Below are 23,039 nucleotides of genomic sequence, written 5' to 3' on the forward strand. Positions count from 1 at the left end.
GGGAACCTCTTCCTGTCTGCTCCTTACAGAGGGAAAGGGCAGTTAGATGTTAGAAGTCAGAGTATGGGAACTATCTGGGTTGATAACTCAAGCTTTGCTATGTACTGGCTCTGTGACTTGGAGTAAATGACTTAACTTTCCTGTGCTTTAGTTTCTTCATAAGGATGATAGAGATGAAAAGTGCTTGGAACAGTGCCTGGGTTATAGCAAGCACTCCTCAATTATGTTAGTTTATATTCTAGAAGCACCTAAGGGTAATTAATTGCTTTTTAGCTAATGTTTTTAATTATTAAAATATCCTGAAATTGTTCTTTGTATTGTTCCAATATGTGTTGTACTTTTCAAAGAGCAACCGTAGCCCCATTTAATTGGCTTCACCTCTCATCATCTGTAACTTTTCCAATTTTACCTCTTCTTACTTCTCCCCAAAGTTTTCCTCCATTCCCAACACCTTGCTGCTTCCCGTATTGGCTCATTCTATTTCCTCTTTCCAAACCCCTTCCAGACAATTCATGTTCAGAACTTCCTTAAACTTTCATCTCAAATCCCTACCCAAGCAACTCTAGTCCACGCCCACTGCTCCTGCACTTTAAGCTCCCTAGATTTATAGATGCTCCTTTTATCATCCTCTCTTGTGCCAGTTGATATGGCACTCTGGTCTCTCTGGCAGACACTATTAATTGTCTGTCCACTATCCATTGCCCTTTTTTGCTCGCTATTAGAATTCTAATTTTATTCAAGGCAGCAATATGTTCAGCCCCAGGTAAAATGTTTACTTTCCCAGCCTTCCTTGTATCTAGGGATAGCTATGCAATACTGTGGCCAATGAGATGCACCAGGGTCTGTTTAGGAGTTCAGGAAAGGTTTTTCTTTTACTAATATAAGAGGAAGATATGTAATTGCCCCTTCTTCTTCCTTTTTTCTTTCTTATAATCTATATATGTGATGTCTGAAACTACAGCAGTCATCTTGTGCCCACAAGGCAACACTCAGGAACAAGAAACCAGATCCACTAAGGATGGTGTAATAGAAAGATAGAAAGAGCCAGAGTCCCTATTAGTATCATTAGGCAGCTGAACCCTTGTCAGCAACCACCTAACTCTTCATTTTTCTTGTCTTGGTCTTCTCCAGCTACTTGCTGATAAATTCATTAATTCCACACATTTCCTGTGCCCCTCCCACCTCAGGTAAAAGCTGTGCGCTCTTCAATTCCAGAGTTAATAATACTGAAAGCAGAAAATACTTATATAAAATTTACATCTGTTCCACATCCTACCTCGAGACTCCAGCACTGACTTACTCTACTGATTAACCCAACCTGTTATGGGGTTGCCCAGCACTCTGCATGAGGCTCTGGAATTGTGTCCTCAATATACCAGCTTCATATCTCATCTGAGATACGGTATCCAGGGATGGCTAAGAGCTTCTGAATTGCTCTCTGATGTAGATCACTTCCCTTCCTACCTGTTCTATTATATTAAAGGACTTCTGAGTCTTTGTTTAAGCCCAAGTCTTCCATGTAAATGTCAGTTTATAGAACTGGGCTTCTCTCTGCTTCCCACCTTGACTCCTGGTTGGGACGCTGCCAGACATTTGCTGTCCCTGGCCGCAGTCTACAGGTTGGCACTCTGTTGTCCTTGAGAAGACCTCATAGACACCAATGGAACCACCTGCCAGGCTCCTGATCATCCACTGCCCTCTGGTTTCCTCGTAGAGTTCCCTTGTTTACCTGTGGTGACCCCCTGCCTGCTCACCCTGAGCTTGCTGCATGGAAAAATCATGCCTAAGCCATGACTGGAGATGCCTGTAAGATTTAGGCCTTGGCTTTTCTCTGGCCAGCTGTGCTCAGCTATTAGCCCCTACAGCTGATCAGCACCCCCAGACGCAGGTCTGACCTGGCAGATGGGTCAAGTGCTATGCCAGTCCCACTTGCCTGGTCTCATTACCAGAAAACTGTCACATCTCAGCCACAAATCCTTTTGTACCTTGATAACAATTGTAGTTACTTGAGGTTTGCGATTTGTCCTTTTAACAGTATTGTTGAAGCCCTGAGCATTGGTGAGTTCCCCTTTTTCGATTTTAAAAAATGAACTCTGAGAGGGTATTTATGAACGTATAATAGACCCATCATAATTGTTGAATGAATGGACAATGAGTCACAAAGGTTCCGGAAAACCCATAGGTCAGAATAACAATAGTGCTTTCTTTTCAGATTCTGTCTTCTGAGCAGCTTCAGGGAGTTTGGCCTGGTTGTAATTGATAAGGAAAATAGGAGTCTTTAATTCTTTCCAGTGCTGTCTTGTCTGATTAACACCATGATTTATGGCCAGTAGTTACATGAAAAAAAAAATGTTATCTTGGCATTCAAGCTGGTAATTCCAAATATGACACAAATGGCCTGGACATGACTCATGGTAGAAAATATGAAAGGGGCTTAATGTAAAATCCAAACTTCGAGGACTTTTGTGGTCACCTCAGCTACTCAAGATCCACTCACGCCTCACCGGCACCACAACCTGATTTTGATCCATGCAGCTGGTTCACCAGCTGTTTCTTGGTTCATTATGTTTGACAGGGTTCCCAAGGCTGTGAGACTAAACCTCTTGGGACTTTTTTTTTTTAAAAACTAGGGACAGGAAACAAACATTTTCATCTTCTCATTGCTGTTTTTAATGGAATGTCAACATTTTTTTGGTTGGTGACTAGTCAGTCATTTGAAGCGGTGACTAGTCAGTGAAAAAGTGCTGGGGCATGAAGAAAAGCATGAGAAAAGATGGTACAAAGAAATGGCAAACTGCTGTCTAGAAACTAAAAATATAAATGGAGAGGCTCACTTAGGACCAGTTCATGAAGAAAGACATCTCAGAGGTTGTCCCTCCATAGGCTTGTCAATAATTGTTCATCTGATTCGTTATCAGTTCTTTGGAGGCAGAAATGTTTGAAAACTTGGCTCCTTTCTATTGAAGAAGAGTTTTTGAGCAGTACCAAAGAAGAGTTTTGGAGTCCAAAGCTTCCTCTGATGAAATCTATGACGGCATTAAACTGAAGCCCTCCAAATGTAGGCTAAGGTCTGAAGAAGTCGACTTTACAGTGTGGGTTGGTAAGCAAGCCAGGAGACTCCACCTCACCTTTTTTTCCCCCTATAGATTCTGATTCTATAGAAAAGGAGAAATAGTTGAGTATTTTGACTAATAGAATATCAAAGGTCTCTACAGACATGAGCGTAGAAAATTGATTTAGTCTACAAATAATAACAAAACAGGGCCGGCCCCGTGGCTTAGCGGTTAAGTGCACGTGCTCCACTGCTGGCGGCCAGGGTTCAGATCCTGGGCGCACACTGATGCACCGCTTCTCCGGCCATGCTGAGGCCGCGTCCCACATACAGCAACTAGAAGGATGTGCAACTATGACATACAACTATCTACTGGGGCTTTGGGGGGAAAAAATAAAAATAAATAAGAAAAAAATCTTTAAAAAAAAAAAAACAAAACAAAACAGCTAAAATAATAAATATATGTATTCCAAAAAAAGAATGCATCAAGGGTCAATACAGCACTCTACATTACAGCAAACATGGTTATATACTTCCCCGTGTTTTGATTTCTGACTTTCCCTTCCCCTCAATGTGATCCACTTACTTCCACTGCGCCCTCTGCACTGCTGATCCCCTAGAACTGCTCTGAAATGGTATCACCAATACCCCACTGTTGGCCCACCACTTCCTCTCCTTCCAGCTCTCACTCCTTCCACATCCCCTCTTTGGCTTTATCCAAACCTCCAATCACATTCTCCATGTCTCTCAGAGCCCCACAAGTTTTGCTTCCTTCCCTGCCTGGCCTAGCCCAATGTCCATTGCTTTGAATGTGTCTTTGGCCTTGGTCCTTCATTCCCCCCTAGTCCTCAACTATGATGAACCAAGATGAAGGCAACTTTCGTTTGCCTTCCTGGAAGCTGGGCCTTGGCCACTGAATGCTCTTGGAGAGAGTTGCAAAATTCCACCATTTGGTGCCATCACAAATTCATGATCTCTGATCTCAGCTGGTCCTTTACACTGCCCACTAATTCTTGTATGTGTTTAGATATTACTAGCTCCAAGAAATTTGGCCACAACTTCACAGCTCTCCTCATGCTTAGTTTACCAACTCACTGTCTTTACTTTCAGCAAATGACTCTCCTCCTGCTTTATGGATAAAATAGGGCCAATAGGAGCAAACTTTTTAAACTCTCACTACATCCCTAAAAAATGTTGGTCTGTATTCAGCACCAAGGGCTCCAGAGGAAGAGGCATCCCTCCTCCTGCTCAAGAACAATTCCTTTTCTGTCTTCTGCATCCCATTCCCATCCTCAGGAATATCTTCACTCACCCTATAGGCCACCTATTTCTCTCCCAGATGCATCCTATTTCTACTGCAGACTGATCTCATATTTGTCCTACCTGCTCCTCCACAACTCTGCCTTTAGTCAAATTGCCCTAACTGCAAACCCGTAGCAGCCCCTCACTGGTCTGCCCCCTCTGTTCTTTGAGTCTTAGTCCATCCTCCTCACCACTTGTGAGTAATCTTGCACAGCAATCTTTCTAATACACAAGTTTGAGCATGCCTTCCCCCTGCTAAATATCCTTTAGAGGCTCCTTATCACCACTAGGAAAAAAGTCCAAACTCCCTGGCATGGCAAACCGCACCTTTCATAACCTGGTCCTTGCCAGCCTCTTTAGCTCCATCTCTCTGCTTTCTCAGTTTGCCACCAGATGTCCCTGCAATCAGAGCTTGTGCAGGTCTCTCTGCCTGGAGTGTCTTTTCCCTGTCTTGTCACTCTTGGTTGTTCGAGTCTTTGATCAAGGGCTACCACCTTTGTGATGCCTTCTCTACCCTACTTCACCCCATTACTCCCTGTTCTAGGTTAAATGCCTCAGCACTACCATACACATCCTCCTCATGATTCTTTTATAGTCCTTATCATGCCTTACCATTTACCATTTATTCATCTATTTAGCTATTTCTTTCTTTCTTTACAGAAATAAATTAACCATAGAAAAATTGAAAATACACATAAGCAAAAAGAGGAAAAAAACAAACCTGTAATTCCTCTACCAGATTTAATCAATACTTACTTTTTGGCATATATTCTAGTATACTGTACATATAAATATATAATTATTTGATAATGGGTTTATACTACACATATTATTTTATATAAAACGTTTTCAGTTATCAGTGTTGTAAATATCTTTCCATATCAATAAATATCCATACACATCTTTCCATGTCAATAAATATACATACATACAATAAACATACATACCTATAATTTTTAATAGCTACTGAGAATTACATTGAATGGATATTTTATTAAATCCATTCCCTACATTAGCCATTTAGAATATTTCAAATTTTTCATTATTATAATCAATGTTGCAATGATTATGCATAAATATTTATGCACATTTCTGATAAGGATATTTTCTTAGAATAAATTTTTAGAAGTGCAATCTCTGGGTCAAGGAGAATTTTAGAGTGTTGGTAGATATTTTGCCCAATAGCAGAATCACCCTGTAAGTGCTGGTCTATTTCTCTTCCTTCCCGTTAGCCTGGAGCCTCCTCCAAGGTGGAAACATCATCTTGTTAGTTTCTATGTCCCCCCAGGACCACACTTGGACTATCACTGCTTGGCCTCAGAGTCAAACATGTCAGAGATTCATGCCACCTGGCTGATTGCCCTACAAAACAGGGCTTCAGGATCGTTAGCCCCAGACAAACTTAGTTCCAGTGTTTTCAAGAAAATAAATCAACTTAGCACGATAAACAGGATGTTTGAACCTATGTGCTGAATGGTATATTTTTAGGTGAAGTCAGGATTTGTGGGCTGTGCCACTCATTTGGTGATTAATCACTTGTTCATGTCCTTCATGGCATTTCTCGTGATGTTATTGACTAGTTAATAGACATATCTCCATTTTTCTCAATTAAGAATAAATTCTTGGAAAATGGGGGCAATTATACTTCTTTGTATACCTATGTTTGTGTTTTTAGTAGGCCCTCAAACATTTTTTTAATCACCCAAATAAATCTAATCTTGATCATAAAATTACTAGGAGGGACGGGGCTTCATTCTGCTAATGTGTTTAGCCCCTGATAAAGGATCAGATAAGAGAATTAACTGCTTTCTGTAGTGATCCCTCAGCACCCTCATTAAATATGGTTGAAGGTGACTCTCTCTGCTCAGCATCACTCACAGGTGGCAGTGAGCGCATAGGCTTGGCTGAGGCAGCCGGTGGCATTGCTAGGAGTCACGCGGGAGGTCAAGGACCATTTCAGCACCTCAAGTAAATGCACATTTGCTGTTGGCACCCAGCCCCCACCCTTTGAACCGTCAGTTCCTTTCATCCTTATATTCCTAATATTTTATGCATCTGACTTGAGTAAATTTTCTGAATGACATACAGCCTTCCATCAACTTAAAGAATGTGGGACTGTGCTTTAAAAGCTAGCAACAGGAATACAGGAGCAAAGGAAATTAGTCTCTGGGAGCCATTACCCACTCACCAGTTTGCTCAAGTATTTTTGACCTGAATTCTACAGCAATCAAGCGCCCAAGGCTCAAGGTTGAAAATGAACCCCAAGCTCTTAGCCTAAAAATTCTTTAAAATCACAGCTGAGCATGATGAGGTGGAGAGGAAGGAGTAAAACAGATGGAAACTGACTAAATGACGTAAAATGATGAAGAAACTATATTGCACTGGACACTTGAGGCCAAAGTGATAACTAATCAGCTCATTTCTGTAAAATGTTTTGACTCTTGCATAGAAAAGTAGTGAAAATAGTTTCTGCAACCGTCGCATCTTGTTTCAACAAGAGTAATGGATGCCCCGGGCCCTAGTCCCCCACCTACCCTACGCTCCACTCCTAGCTGGGCTTCTACCTTCACTTCTCCTACCCTGCTTCCCAGCCTGTGAGATTCATGGAATAGTGCAATGAAAAAAAAATGGGGGACAGTTGTAATTACTTTTTGTGTGTGTGTGTGTGAGGAAGATTGGCCCTGAGCTAATATCTGTTGTCAATCTTCCTCTTTTTTTGCTTGAGGAAGATTGTCCCTGAGCTAACATCTGCGCCAATCTTCCTCTATTTTTTGTATGTGGGATGTCACAACAGCATGGCTTGATGAGCAGTGTGTAGGTCCATTTCCGGGATCTGAACCCACAAACCCTGGGCCACCAAAGTGGAGTGTGCGAACCCAACCACTATGCCACTGGGCCAGCCCATGTAATTACCTTTTAACTGTGCAAGTAAAGATACGAAAAACCCTCTCATCTACTAATAGTTCAAAAACATAGACCACTGTAACACCCTAAAGGAAGAGAGAAGAAAGAAAAGTCTTTCTCTTGGGCCGGCTCCGTGGCTTAGCGGTTAAGTGCGCGCGCTCTGATGCTGGCGGCCCGGGTTCGGATCCCGGGAGCGCCCCGAGGCACCACTTCTCCGTCCAACACGAGGCCGAGTCCCACGTACAGCAACTAGAAGGATGTGAACCTATGACATACAACTATCTACTGGGGCTTTGGGGGGAAAAAAATGAATAAATAAAATCTTTAAAAAAAAAAAAAAAAAAAGAAAAAAAGAAAAGTCTTTCCCAAGTTAGGACAATTGGAAATATAAACTAGCATATATATTTATAACATATTTTTCTTTTTTTTTTTTTGGTGAGGAATATTGGCCCTGAGCTAACATCCATTGCCAATCTTCTTCTTTTTGCTTGAGAGATTCTCCCTGATCTAATGTGTGCCACTATTCCTCTATTTTCTATGTGGGATGCTGCCACAGCATGGCTTGATGAGCGGTGTGTAGGTCTGCACCCAAGATCCGAACCCACGAACTGGGCTGCCAAAGTGGAGCACGCAAACTTAACCACTACGCCACCGGGCTGGCCCCAAACATATTTTTCTTATTTCGCTAAGAATGTGTGGAAACTTCATAAAGGAACAACATTGGCATTTGGGAAACTCCTTTATTCCACGCTAGCCCGTTTTCCACTTTCCCCAACCACACACCTCAAAGTGCTTTCTTTTGGTTTCTAATCTGTTCTGGGCCACGCCTCTCCTGCTGCTCCCCTCCCCAAGCACTTCTCCTTCCCTGCTTACTCTCATCTTTTTCTTTCTCCAATTCTTCCTCCTGCTATCCTGTTTCTTTGACCCCACAGAGCTCTGATTCCATTGTGGGCCAACACTCCTTTTTCATACTTCTTATCTCTTTTTCTCCCCGGTCCTCTCCGTTAAATTGCATCCCAAGTGTCCTGATTATACTCTGTTCCCAGGGGCCCCCAGTGTTACTGAGTGGGAGGGATCCGTCTACTCCTGGGGGAGCAGGATCAGTCCACCCCATTCACTTCCAAGGAGATTGATGAAGTTCACCTGATCCACGCCTGAGGCTGCTCTTGCACCAATTTGCCCAGGATTTTCCCTCTTCTAGAAAATACTCTAAGTTGGCTGTTCCTTGGCCTTTTTCTCTCTCCACATTCATTAAAACTTTTTTCCTTTTCTGTAAATTATGAATAACTATCCGGCTGAAAATTTGGAAAATTCAAAATAAGGCAGATTATCACCCACAATTTCCTTATGTAAAGCAACTATTATCAGTTTGGTACATATTTCTTAAAGTATGCAATTTAAAAAACGTTGCCGTTATCATAGTGTGCATATAGTTTAAATCTTGCATTTTTTCATTTCATACACTATTAGTTTTTCCTCCTTGTTACCAGTCTTCAAAAACACTTTTAAAAATAGTACATACCATTCCATTGACTGAATGTGTTATATTTTATGTAACCATCTCTATACTAACAAACATTTCGATGACTCGAAATTTTTGCCTGTTGTTTCTCCTTATATTCATGTTCCATTTTGAAATATTTTCTTAGCATAGATATTCAGTAATGGAGTTTTGGCTCAAAGGAGATGACTATTTTTTAGATACTTGATTTATATCACCAAATTGCATTCAAAAAAAGGTTATCCTCATTTAGTGCCACCAGCTATATCAATGAGTACAACTTTCACCATAGTCTTCCCAGAATTGGGTGTTGTCATTTTATACATTTAGCTAATTTAATAAGCAACAAATGTTACTTCATTGTTGTTTTCATTTACTTTTCTTTGACTAGTAGTTTGGTTAATTATTTTATGTTTGTTTATGGTTCATCTTTTGTAAATTATCTATTTATTTGCCTATTAACATATTTTCTCCCTTCCTTTCCAACACTTATGCCTCTTAATAGTGTCTTAATTATTATTTAATTGATTTGGATGAATTCTTTATAAAGATATTAACATTGTCATATTGGGTGCAAATGATTTTTTAGTCTGTTGTTTGCTCTTTTATCTTGGCTATATTTTTCTATGACTTACCTTAAGTTTTGAAATTTAATACAGTGAATTTTGCCAACTTATTACAAATTATTAAGCTTAGAAAGTTGCCTTACCAAAAGGAATAAAAAGGAGAGACAGACAGAAAAAGAAAGTTTTTCCTGCTCTCTGAGGTTGGTATTGTCATATTTGTTCTTGTCATCAGGCCCAGCCATAAGATCAATAGGATGAATGTCAAAGGTCACAGCCAGATTCCCAACTTCCTCACTGGTAAGGAAGGATTCAGAGGGGGAAGGTGAGATGGGATGAACTCATGGGTGGAGAACTCAATCCTGATGCGGGCAGCCCCTCTTCCTCTGGGTTTGGAACAAAGATTTGGGTAACTTGTGGGTAGTGAGGAAAGAGGTTGGGGTACAGTCATGGGGAGGGACAATTGGTGTACCAGGAGACCCTCTGTCAAATTTCATTATAGGCCTGAAGTCTGCTTAACACGCACCATGTATTTACTAATTTTTCCCCTCTTGGAGGGAAATAACCTGGGACTGTTAACTATTGTGTGCAAGTCAGTCATACCAAGACCTGTGTGCTTCTTTCAGAATGAGAAAATACACACTGTTCACACAAAAGGAACTTGTAAACTAGTGATACTCGGCAGAGGTCCGTTCAGAACTCTTCTGTCTAAAAATTGTTTCCATTGTCTGCTTAGCACTGCTATGAAAGAACAAAGAGGAGTCTCCCTCTTAAACCTATTGCAAATGACTTAACAAATAGGATTAGAATTTGTTTGTATCACTGCCAAGCACTTCTGCTCCAGGAGGAGTTTCATTTAGTCCAGAAATTCCTCCCCTTCACTCCCTGCTACCCGCCACACACATTCCTGTAAGTAGACACCTGCTTGCAAACTCCATATGGGCTTCTCAAAGAGGTCCAAATCCAGATCTGCAATGTCATAAAGGAGGGAGAAAAATAAGCAAGAGGAAGTGAAACCAATGTGGTGGTATCTGAATGTTTTGGAATTCATTTTTTTCAATTTCTTAAAACGTGTGACAGTCATAATGCATATAGTTCTATAAAGCCATGGTGAAAAACAGGAGTCCCTTGCAACATCCCTGTCCCCCAGCCATTTTCATCCCCAGAGGCAATTATTTTCAATTTTTAAGTTATTTCCTAATGTTTACACTTTTATCTCTAAATAGAAAAGTATCTTAAATTGCTACTTTTTGATTGTCTTTAAATTTTAGGCATTATCTATTGACATCCTTATATGGAAGATGAGAATTTATTCTCCACACACAAACTCCTTCCTTACCCTCATCCTTCCAATATAATTATATTATAGTTTGGAGTTAGATCAATATATGTTTCGCATGTCCATGACTATGTAACTATTATAGGTAGCTGACCCACATAGTATACATTTACTTTCTTACATAAAAATTTTTTGTTCTCTCTGGAGTTAACATTTTTTTTTCACTTGCATAGCTTTCTAGGAACCCATCTCATCCATCCCTCAGCTCTCTTACAAAAATGTCGTCTCCCTTCAGTAGTTCAAGCACATCAGGCATTTCATCAGCTTCGCCTCCTTGGGGACAGGTCACTCAGCAGCCTGTGGCATTTATTATGGCTGTTCAGGTCATTGTCCTTACTTCTAGATTTTTGGTTCCTTCACTGTTTGTGAATGACAGGGGTGAATTCTGGATAAGTGAGGTGGTACTTGTGTTCAGAATGTTGGGGATTTTCTCATATTCTATATAAATAGAGGATCTAAAATGCCTTCCTAGCAATCTTTTCTCTGAGATGAAGTATTTTCAGTAGGTGCCATACTAAATATTAATGTCTCTTACTTTTCTGTTTTCTCATCTTGCCTTTTGTTTCCTTGATAAGGATATCAATTTCCTTAGCACAAGATTCTGTGAAATACTCAGTTGACTTAACATTTTCTCAAATTTTGGGTAAGACAGCAAATTTCCCTTCCACATAGCAAAAAAACGCTACATCAATAGCCAATCTTGGAAGAATATTGCTGGTGGCACTAAAATTGGTACAACACTTTTGCGAAATAATTTGCCAATGTGCAAAGGAACAGCATTCCTTTGCCTTTCCAATTTGAGTCTTGGAATCCATTTTAAGGAAATAATCCAAAACATGGCAAAAGCTGTATGTAAGAATAGTCACAGTAGTGTTATTTGTAGTAGCAAAAATTAGAAACAATGTAGTGTCCATTAACAGGGGAATAGCTAAATAAACTGTGGAATATATATTTCACTTTCTACATACATGTAAGAACATGAAAATAAATACTTCCTATAACGTTAAACAAAAAATGATAGTATGTTCAAGTACACTGTGATTACCACTATGTGAAACATACATGTTGAGAACTGAAACCATCTACCCCATACAGCTTATGTCTACATAAGGGTGACTTCATTATTCCAATGTTCATTAGCATAACTTTACTCTTCCAGGAGTCTCATGGCCAGGAAATAACTTTATTGTCCATAACAGGAATTTCTCTACAGACCCATCAAATCATCAATACAAAGTATCAATTGAGTTTATTTCCTAAGACTCTTTGAAAAATCTCTCAACTCAAAATCCTTCCCTTGCTGTTTCTACCAAACCTGAACAATTAGATCATGATCTTTACCCAATCTTAAACAATGCCTGCTCATCGAAAGACTCAGTTTAAACAAAACTCCAAAATTTCAGTAAAATCTGATCTTGCCCTTCCCCCTCTGAGACACCACTGAAGCTCTGTTGAGGTGGTGCTCTCCCTTAGGGCAGTGAGCAGTAAACCCAGCCCTGTCTTATCAACAGATTCTCTTGGTGATACCTGGAAAACCAGCACTCAACAATTTAGAAAAACTATGTAATACACACAGGTAGAAAAAGACAAAAGGAATATGTAAAAATAATAACAGTTCTGTTAGGGGATTGGTATTCTGTCAATTTTTCAAGCCTTTTTTAAGGTATTCTTAGGTAATGAGGGCAAGGCTTCTTTCAATCAGTAAGTAAAAAGTCATTTTGGTACAAGCCCCCTTTTAATGTCCAAAGATCAAATAAAGGCATAGCTGTGCAACTTGATATTCTCTTTGTTGTGTTTTGTACAACAATCAATAACAATCCAGAGAGAAGACTACTCAGGTAGCAAGCAGAGCTGTTCATATTGTAATTATGCTTGTAGAATCAAAACACTTATGGGCTCTGTTGTAATGAAAATGATCCAAAAATCACTTAGTTACTACTGAGAAACAATCAGGAGGACATTGACTGTGGCCTTTAAATGGATTTGGGGTCTGTAATGGGACAGAGGCTTTAGACAATGGCTTGCTTAGCACTGAGTTACATAAATGTTGTCAACCCAACACAGTATAGATACGTCTTACAATATTAAAAGCCAGGCTTTATCAACAGAAATCTTGTAGTCGATGGATTTTGCAGTGTTTTTCATTTATTTCCTAGCATTTTATGAAAATCAGGGAGAACAGCTGGCATGCGGATAGAGATTGTCACAGCTGGCAAAGGCAGCACTCAACTACACCTTCATACACCTGGTAGTCATCTGTTTTGTGTCAAGTTTTCTAACGCAAACAAACTTTGATGGTTTGACTTGTTAAAATTGGCTCTGGTTAGGCCAATTAATGGTCAGCCATCCAGGTAAATGTTACCTTCTCTAATGATATTAACCAATACTGTTACCTTTTTAACCTTTGTTCTCTATGGCATCAATAAGCTTTGTAAGGAGAAGTGCACCAACCAAGGCATAACACCAAAAAAATAGGATCTATCAACAAAGAAGTCTGAAAATTTCAGTATAATACAACCAGGAGATTTACACAGCTTCTGTTCCAGGTAAAGACATACCGATGACAGGAATAAAGACAGAAATACTAAGATTAATCAGGTAATTTTATTTAATATTTACCATTCAGCAGCAACCAACATGAACATCTGAGCTAACAGAATCTTTTGAAGTGTTCTGCTATACAGCTGCTTCAGAAATACAAGCACATGATAAATTCAACTGTTCATTGCCAAAAATTTTTTTTAAAAAATGCCTTCAAGAGCAAATAACACTAATTTATACTGTGCCCAAGCACTAGTCAACAAATCTATTAAATTACAGAGGAAAAGGAAATCAGAGAAGCTTTATCTTATGCATGTCAACTTACTTAAATGGAAGGCTTTATTTCTTTAAAGCAACAGAAATATGGAGCTTCCTATATATATATATTTTAAAGGATGTGATTACAAACACAGTGTTATCATCAAAAGCAAAAGCTAGTTCAAGAAATTTCCAACTGCAAAACTTGCAAGATACAAAGCTAAAATTCATATGTTCCTTTTCTCAATTATGAATACTTTCACTAAACATAAATATTTTAACATATATTAATTTTTCTGACATTCAAAATTGTAAAGTCAATATGGCAGAATTATTGTTAAAAGCACATATGTACAAATATTCTTTTTCCATAAAGTATTTGGCATAATTATAATAACAATCATACTGCATCCACAACTGCTTGCTTTTATTTTTACTTTTTTTTACACATAATGGTATCTCTTATTAAAATTAACCAGTTATGTACAAAAATACTTGAACATTTATTATAGAAAACCTCTATAACCAGCCTCAACAGCGTATACCTGCTGAATGGTTTCATTAAGGGAATATAAAAAAGTGGTCACTGCCTTCCAGGTAAGCTATCAACAAAAACAAACACGGTTAAACTAAAATGAGCTTCCCAACAAAAGAGGGAAAATATTTAACAGTATGATTTAAAATACAGTTCATATCTATTGTCAATTGAGTGTTATAAACAGTCAGTAAAAGAAAAAAACAAAGATACAAAATACATTACTACATCCAAGGTGCTTTTTTCACACTCCTACAACTGTGGCATTAGCATCCCTATCTAGATCTAAGATGCTACTTGCAATATTCAAGCCGAAGCGGTCTACAGCCATCATCCTTCAACAAAAGGACAATAGGATGAGCTAAAACAAGCTCCACTGGTAAGAATGGAGAGTTGTGAGGAATTTTTTATTTTGTGCAGGATTGCAAGTTAATGCCCTTGGCTTTTGAAAGTCCTTTTGCCATTTAATCATGCTAATATATTTTCTCAAAGATTTTTTTCTTCATTTATGCTATCGATTTAATACTGTCCTGTATTGATTCCTGAATTCTTGTTAATGGGACACATTAATTTGTGCCTGTTTAATACACGAACATCTGTTCTTCTTCAATGACAAATTTGGTAGAGGAAACGATCAAGTAAGGAAGCACAAGATTCAAGTAAACATTTCTCCTGGGGTCATTTGCTTAATCTACCAGATTGGAACTCTTAGTAAATTGCTCCTTAAAAAGAAATACAGTAGATACTATGGTGTCAGAGTACTAAAGAATTTACCAACCAATTCACAAAGTAGAGTTTTAAGAATGTAGACAGCTGTCAAATGGCCAAAGCAACCTTAAGAAGTATTTTGTTTCAAGAACAAAAATGACTTCTAGTCCCAATCCTTGCAACCCCTTAAGTATTTTGTCTAACTAGCCTGCTTCAACTTTTAATTCTGATGATGTGCATTGATCAGTCAGCTCATGGAAAGAGCCAGAAATCTCACCTTATTTACAGACATCTTCTACAGTAAAGACCATTGTGTTAGGATGTGCATTGACTTAATAAACTTTCTCGGAGTATCAAGTATTCAGTAAAAAGTATACAACATTATCACGCAGCGTATTGTTTGACAGTATTGGTTTTAAGATTAAACTACGTAAAAAAAGGGAACATAAAAAGATACAAAAGAAGTCTTTATCACTATTTACCACTTTCAAATGAGAAACGTTTTAATGAAATTCAGCCATACTTCATGTAACATCTGGCGTTTTAGATCAGTAACTTTTAATATTGTGCAACATTATATTAATAAGCAAGTTTTAATTCCATTCATTTAAAGACAAAATCTGAGTAAGTTATTAAAGTGCCTACACTAAATGTCTTCTTATCATACTTCTTATTCCCTTGTAAACGGCAAAGAAGTCATAGCAGGGAAATGGGAAAGTGACTTATAACTGAGAGACCTTCCGCGGCAGGGGCCTGGGCCGCGGCCCGGGCTCAGTCCTCCTGGTCCCGTTCTCCAGGTGGCTCGATCGCGCCGCCAGCGGCTTGGGGGGCAAGGCGGGCGGCTCGGCAGTGACGGGAATGGACAGGCTGTGAGGTAGCGGGACCGGGCGCCGCAGAGTCCGCTCGTAGACGCTGTAGGGCGGCGGCGTCTTGCTCTCCTTGCGCACCGGCTCCTCCGGCCCGCTGTAGCTCAACCCTGACCCGGGCGCGATCTGTTCATTCACCTGATTTTCAAAGCCTGAGGTTTCCGACATGCTACACCGGCTGAGAGAAGAAATTCCACTGCTGTAGCTGCCCGACAAGACGGGGGAGTTGGAGATCAGTCCTGGGGAGTGGTACTCCACGGGAGAGGGGGTGAAAGACTGGACAGAGCCCTGCGCAAGTGGAAAAGGAGAGGGGGAGTGGGGGGAGACAGCCGAGTCGTGAACACTGTGATGTGCTGAACTGCCCCCCCCATTCATACATTGAAGCCCCAACCCCGAGGACCTCAGAATGGGGAGACAAGGCCTTTAAAGAGGTGGTTACATAAAAATGAGGCCTTTTGGGTGGGCCCTAATCCGATCTGATTGGTGTCCTTATAAGAGGAGGAAATTTGGACACAGAGATACCAAAGATGCATGCACACAGAAAAAAGACCACGTGAAGACAGAGGGAGAAGGTGGCCTTCTATAAGCCAAGGAGAGAGGCCTCAGGAGAAAGCAACCCTGGCAACACCTTGGTTTGGACATCTAGCCTCCAGAACTATGAAAAAATAAATTTCTGTTGTTTAAGCCTCCCAGTCTGCAGTATTTTGTTATGGCAGCCATGTCGGACCAATGCAAACACCCAGACTCGAATTTGAGTGTTGGCATTCCCAACAATGAACATATACATTAGGTGAGTATCTGCCAGGCCCACCATCCATTCACTTGACCTCACTGCCCACTTTCCTTCTCCTTATTTTCAGGATAGAAAGAAGATAAAAGTGATCAGAAAGCAAATTCAGAGGCAGATAATCAGTCTCATAGTTTGAAAGCTAGGGAACAGGCAAAAAAAAGCTCTGAGGGTGCCATTTCCCCTTCTTAGCTGAGTGGGGCATGAGCTCAGAACTGCAGGACAGGATGACAGGATGCAGGGCAGCTTGATGAGCAGTCGGGACTCCCAGCAGAGAGCTCAGAGGGTGCGAGAGGCACCGCAGGCCCTGCACTGGCTCGCTCTGCCCTAGCTCCGACTCCTGAGCTGGTGCTGCACACTGGCAGCCCTCAGGCTCTCGCCTGAGATGCCAGCTCTTTCACCTGCAGTGTTTTTAAAAACTTAGTTGCTAAGTCAGGTTTAAATAGGAAGATTTTCCAAAAAGCTCCAGATTTCTAGCATTTCATAAAGAACTGGCAGTTCTAGCAAAAATGGATCACTTTCTCTTAACGGAGTTAATCTTTTGAAGCTGAGCAGGGGCTGTTTCCTTTAGCTGGAGCGTGAATCCCTCAGTTTACCGCAGTCCCTGCCACTCCACATAGTGTTCTACCAACCTCCTTCACTCATTTATGTTAGCTATCTAGCTCGTTGGTATCTGAATTTGCTACTCCCCCAACTGGAGTCCTAAGGAAGACAAGTCCTAAGAGATGTTCTATGAAAAGAGGGTTCCACTGGGAAATGCTGCATACTTTGAGTGCATTCAAAGCATATTCACATGTTAAGGTCTTACAATAAAGAAAGCTAAGCGACTTTGTTCAGCCCAGTGTTTTCTAAACTTACTTGACCATAGACCATTTTTCCGTTCATCACATAACGGCCTATAAAAACTTTACTGTTCTGTGGAACACACTTTGAGAAATGTTGTCCTACACTAACTTTACCTTGATCTCTTTTTAAACAAATTAATGCTGGTAGATACAAATCCCTTCATTTAGCAAGAGCCTAAAATTAAGCATGGCCAATTAAGAAATCTAAATTCAGTGCTGTTTTTGTCAAAAATTAGACCCCAAGTTCAAAATCAGGCAGGTAACTTCAGTCTTCTCCACGGGGTTAACTCCATCATTTAATTGCTGAAAAAACTCTCAGTTAAGGCAGCAAACTGCATTCTAATCATAGCAAAGTCAGTAACTTGGTAGCAGTGTGCCCTCTAATGTAACCCAGGAGTTAAAACACCAAGGTTCCATCCATTTTCTCTTCAAATTCCATTTGTAAAGCTATAGGCTACAAGGCCACATCTGGACAGTAAGAACATATGCAGGTCTGCAGAGAGATCGTATACACCACCTGCTAACAAGGACTATTAGGTAGCTAGTTGAACATTTTCATCCCTTCAGTTCTTTTTACTTTTTTTTTTTGTGAGGAAGATCAGCCCTGAGCTAACATCCATGCTAATCCTCCTCTTTTTGCTGAGGAAGACCGGCTCTGAGCTAACATCTATTGCCAATCCTCCTCCTTTTTTTTTCCCCAAAGCCCCAGTAGATAGTTCTATGTCATAGTTGCACATCCTTCTAGTTGCTCTATGTGGGACGTGGCCTCAGCATGGCCGGACAAGCAGTGCGTCGGCACGCACCCGGGATCCGAACCCGGGCCGCCAGCAGCGGAGCTTGTGCACTTAACCTCTAAGCCATGGGGCTGGCCCCTCTTTTTACTTTTTAAGAATCAATCTCCAGAGCCAGTCCCGATGGCCCAGTGGTTAAAGTTTGGTGCGCTCTGCTCTGGTGACGTGGGTTCAGTTCCTGGGTGCAGAACCACATCACTTGTCTGTCAGTAGCCGTGCTGTGGCAGTAGCTCACATAGAAGAACTAGGACTTACAACTAGAATATACAACTATGTACTGGGGCTTTGGGGAGGAAAAATAAAAAAAGGAAGATTGGCAACAGTTATTAGCTCAGGGCAAGTCTTTCCCAGCAAAAAAATAAAAACCAATCTCCAAGACTTCTTATCATCTTATTAATACTCTGCAAAATCAAGTTGAAAAATGCAGATGTTAATTCCATAGCAACATGTGGGAGCTCTTTGCGAGTAACAGTAAATGTAAAGATGCAGAAACATCATGTTGCCTTCCTTCCCATCACATCAAGATGACAGTTTATGGCTTCCAGAGCAAGTGCAGTCACACGTACTTTAGGATTAACAGCTGCATTGTAGAATGACAACAAAACTAGCAAGTAATTTGCATTCACCAGCAAATTTCTACATCAGAAATGTTGGCAATGCAAACAAAATCACACTTCTTTGCAAATTTCTCCATTTTTTTGGTTTTGTTTTCCAGATTCTCAATTTCTATCAGCAACTACCCTTAGCACCACAGATGCATCAGATCACGACCTGCCCCTCTTGTGTTTGTAGAAGCTAATTTGTCTTTTTCTTTCACATTAGCTAGAAATATCTCATCAACCAAAAGGACATGGAGCGTGTCAATCCTAAGTCACTCGGGTACAAAATCATTCTTTCAACACTCACTTCAACCTCGTATTTGCCTCTGGTGCAGCAGCTCTGAACACCAACCTCTATATGTACTGACAACGCTCACAGCTAGTCTGATTCAATTTGGATAGAGACTAAATATTTTTCTTTACCTTCATGAGGGAGTTTATATGTTTAGAGATGTTAACTAGCCTATGTCTACACACCAATTCAAATGTCTCACCTTTAAAGCTTTCCAGTTTGTTCCCCAGAATTTTTTAAATTCATTTTACTGCCTTGCTTTTCATTATCAAATATGTATCTCTAATGTAAACAAAAGCCTTGGTATAAAATATTCAAAGAGAGAAAGTTGGGTTCAGCTTTGTCAAAATGGGTGAGGCTGATGATAAAGGCAAAAAGGCACAAGAGAATATTTAGTAGATTTTGATCACTGATGTTTTTCAATTAAAGTGATTTTTTTGATGTCCCTTAAACCAAAAGACCAGGCTATAAATGTCCCGGGAAATACACTGGGACTATATTTCTTCCCTCATTCAGTGTATACACTCACTCCGGTCTGTATATTCTCATTGCCACCATTTGGAGAATGAGGCTAATAATCTGAGAACAGATGGCTACATTCATGGAGGAGGCTCCCCAAAGGGAAAGCCTAGTGTTCTTTCCTCCCCATCCTCCTCTACCCCTTCTTCATGTGTTCTTTGCCTGGTCTGTGCAAATGAAAGCACTTCATTGATGCACCAGGAATGAGTCTCAGGGACAAAAGGAACGTGGGGCCACTCTCTAGCCTCAGTCTAAAGAAAGGCCTGTACCTTCAGTGGAGATCGCCCGGCAGGTGAGGGGGATACTGGCGTCGTGTGTCTTGCTGGTGAAGCTGTAAAGAGAGAGAGAGCATTTCAATTAAGAAAAACCAGATGGTTTACTATCTGCAGATGCCCTCTGTGTGTATAAACCCATACAGATGATCCAGGGCATAAGGACCTCCTAGGCAAGGGGGTGGGGAAGACACTGAATGATGCCTGTCCAAAACAGATTTCTCTCAAAGGATGGTAGCACCAAGACATGGGATAATCAGTGAAAAGTCACCAGGGCATACAGGATGCTTTAACCATCGTGACAGGGCCCCAAACTAGTCCAATGCCCCTTCCATTTCCCCAAAGTTCAGGTGCTTCTCTACTGCTTAATCTATTTCAAAAGGTGCTTTTAGGTGGGAGGTGCCAGGGAGCAGTCTTCAGAAAACAGCCTAGCTGACTTTGGCCTGAGCAACAGGAAGATCAAGGTCACCTAGGCAGCTCAGAATAGGTCCACGGGAATACATTTATACCAGCCTCCCTTCCACATCCCCAATATTCCCAAAACAGACAGACAACCCTTGGCCACATCCATTTGAGAGGTGAGAAGTTTTCCATCTTTCCCCCTAATGTCTGTACTCAGGTCTTCCCTTTGTCCCCAGGGAGTGGTACTCCACGGATTTCATCATCATGGCAAAGAAGAGCTCTCTGTTTCTCCCACTAGATTTTCAAGCCCTACACCTGGGATGCAGCATATGTGATGGCACTGCTTTGTGTGTCTGCTTGTGGATCAAATCCAGCTCTCTGAAGCATAACGACGCACTCTAAAAGCCTGCTGTGACACAATCAACACGGTGAGCATAAGCCAGATTTCCCAATTCCACCTACAGAGGTTTCAGTGAGTTCAGGGTTTGTTGCTCTGTGATGAGCTGCCATTCTCCCAGCTGTCACAGTGAGGTGTGTGACTCATTAGAAAACTACAGAAAGGCTGAAGGAAAGAAAGACAGACAGTTACAGATCCCCCCAACAGTGACCACAGATGATGACATGAGGACAGAGCATGAGAGCAATCAGTGCAGAAGAGAAGGCAGCCCTGCCAAGTTAACTTGGGAGAGGTGAGATCACCTGCGTGCTCTGGGTCCTAAGGGACGACGGAGAGTGGGCCCTCATCACACTGTGGGGTTGTGCAGTCTCCCTCTTGCACACTAGGGCATGTTGTCAGTGCATGTCATGTTCCAACACCAGTGTTAGTTCTCCTATCCCATCAATTGTGGGTGTTGATTATGGAAGGAAATCATGTATGTATAGAGAAGCAGATCCTGACTGGGATCTGTATCTCTGCCTCTGCTGTGGCTGAAATGGAGATTTACTGTTGCTTGGGATCCTCTTCCTCTTGACTTAGGCATTCACTGACACCACCACTGTGAACTCCACAGCAGCTCCTGCACCCACTGCATGTTCCCAGAGATGTTTCCCTGGAAAGGCATTCTCCCACAGAGACCTAAAATAGTTCTATCAGTATCCTTGTCTACAAGTTTGAATTGACCTAAGGAACCAAACTAAACCAAACCTAACTTTAGGGACACAACCAGGTTTAAATTGGAGATTGCCTGAACATATGGACACCATGAATAAAATACAAATTACTTCGCTGATGAGTCTTAATGTTCCACAGTCACAATGATATCCTAATGCAGATTATCAATTAGGCCTAAAGTTATTTCCTGTTCTGTTTAAAGATTTCACATGCCTTTCAAAAACCTATTGGTGACTTTTAGCTTTGGCAAGTATGGAATAAACCAGGTAGCACATAGTTTATTTTAAAAAGAGAGAAAATCAGTTTTCTTTTCTTAGTAAAAAAGAAAACGGAAAGAAGAGATGCTAAAACACAGCAAATGAAACATGATCAATCCAGAAAAACCCATGAAGAGCGTCATATTTTCTCTTGCCTTTAGGCCAGTTGTATTTGTAAAGCTAGAAAGCTACTCTAGACACAGGTAAGTGTGAAAAGACTCTCCCCATAACCGGGATAGGTGGAATCAGTAGAGTAGAATAGGCCTCTCTTAAAGACTGCACCACATGTAGGTAACCAAGCAAATGGCTTGTTCAGGAGGAAGGGGGGCCTGTTATGGCTATAAAACTCACAAAGGAAGTTTCTTAAGAATAATTTTCAGTGGCTGTCAGAATCTAGAAAGGTTTGGTAAAATACAGATTCTAAGGTCTTACCCCAGAAATACTGAAATTCTGATTCAGCAGTCTGAGATTACGCCCAAGAACTTGCTTCTCCCACCACCCTAGAGCATGCAGTGCTCTGAATCAACCCTTTGAGAAATCTGGGTCTTGAAAATAGACCTCTCTAAGCAAGAGATAGCTATGGATGCAAGGCCGGTTGGTCCCCACAAGCCTATCAAAGTTACAGTTAGTCAATTCCTGTTTAGGGGCAACCTGAAACCTTGGCATCAGCTCCAAATAAGATTGAAGAAAGTGGCTGAGTTAGCATAAGAAAGAGGTAGTTAAAGCAAAGCACAGAGAAAATGCTAGCGGCTTAGCAAAGTTAGGATACCTCTCCAAATTTTGAGGATGGTGCCTTGGAGGAGAACATTCTACAAAATCTGTCTGTGGGGTTTATTAGCAATGGAGCACTGCTTGACTTAGTGTAACAGAAGTTCAGGAAAGGAGAACATTGTAGATGAATTACGCAGTTACTAAGGTTTTTACCTCACACACCAAATGCCTACCTTTCTCTGAGGAATTCACGACAAATTGAAGTAGTCAGTAAAAGTTATCTTATAAAAGTGATTGTTCAAATGCTTCAAATACCCACCAGTCTGTGTGGGTCTTGGAGGGACAGGGGGAGAGATAAGTTTCCCACTATCCGACATGTTCTTGGCTTCTTTCCCACTGTCCAGGCTCCAGCTGCTAGGGGTGGGATTCACAGCTGGAAGGGAATAACACAGCTAAAAACACATCGTCTACTTTGCCCTTCCAATGCTTGAGATTTTAGAAGAAAGTCAGAATTATCCAGAATAGAAAAAAATAATAACTGGATTTAAAAAAAAAAAAAGCCAGGAAACCGCCTAAATACTAAACTTTTATTTAATTGCCTACCTCACAGTTATTGTTGGCATTGAATTGGGTGACAGCACGTCTCTTTATTTCTCTCAAGCAGTCAAACAGAACTACAAATCTCCACACTAGAGTGTAGAAACTTGCTGAGAATTACAAATGTCTCTAGATGCTGGATAACAGGTGGAAGATATAGTCATTATTTTAAAACTTGGTTTTTAGTGGAAATTTCTGGACAAGAGACACCCAAAAAGGGGGCAGGCAATGACATGCTAATAGTTCAACTGTTTGGCAGAATTATTGGGAAGGAATAGCCACGCCAC

The 23,039-nt window shown here is 40.7% G+C and overlaps 1 protein-coding gene and 1 long non-coding RNA gene across 4 annotated transcripts in view; one reads left to right on the forward strand and one right to left on the reverse strand.

Moving 5' to 3' along the window:
* Positions 1-23,039, forward strand: part of LOC147918237 (uncharacterized) — a 47,755-nt gene that overhangs the window by 23,393 nt on the left and 1,323 nt on the right. Inside the window, exon 2 of the long non-coding RNA XR_015551944.1 lies at positions 20,313-20,504. This is a non-coding gene — a long non-coding RNA (uncharacterized LOC147918237). The remainder of the gene's footprint in view (positions 1-20,312; positions 20,505-23,039) is intronic.
* DOCK4 (dedicator of cytokinesis 4) overlaps positions 13,247-23,039 on the reverse strand; it is a 447,327-nt gene continuing 437,534 nt past the window's right edge. For 2 of the 3 annotated variants that reach the window (XM_087429682.1, XM_087429686.1), the window contains 3 exons: positions 22,475-22,588; positions 19,672-19,733; positions 13,247-15,857 (listed from right to left, as the gene is read on the reverse strand). In XM_087429682.1, coding sequence (XP_087285808.1) covers positions 15,426-15,857; positions 19,672-19,733; positions 22,475-22,588 — 608 coding nt within the window. In that variant the 3' untranslated portion in view covers positions 13,247-15,425. The remainder of the gene's footprint in view (positions 15,858-19,671; positions 19,734-22,474; positions 22,589-23,039) is intronic. The other variant, XM_087429692.1, reaches the window with a different exon arrangement.

Source organism: Ceratotherium simum, chromosome 1, assembly GCF_057802395.1.
Source record: "Ceratotherium simum simum isolate JZ-2026a chromosome 1, ASM5780239v1, whole genome shotgun sequence".
Lineage (NCBI taxonomy): Eukaryota > Metazoa > Chordata > Mammalia > Perissodactyla > Rhinocerotidae > Ceratotherium > Ceratotherium simum.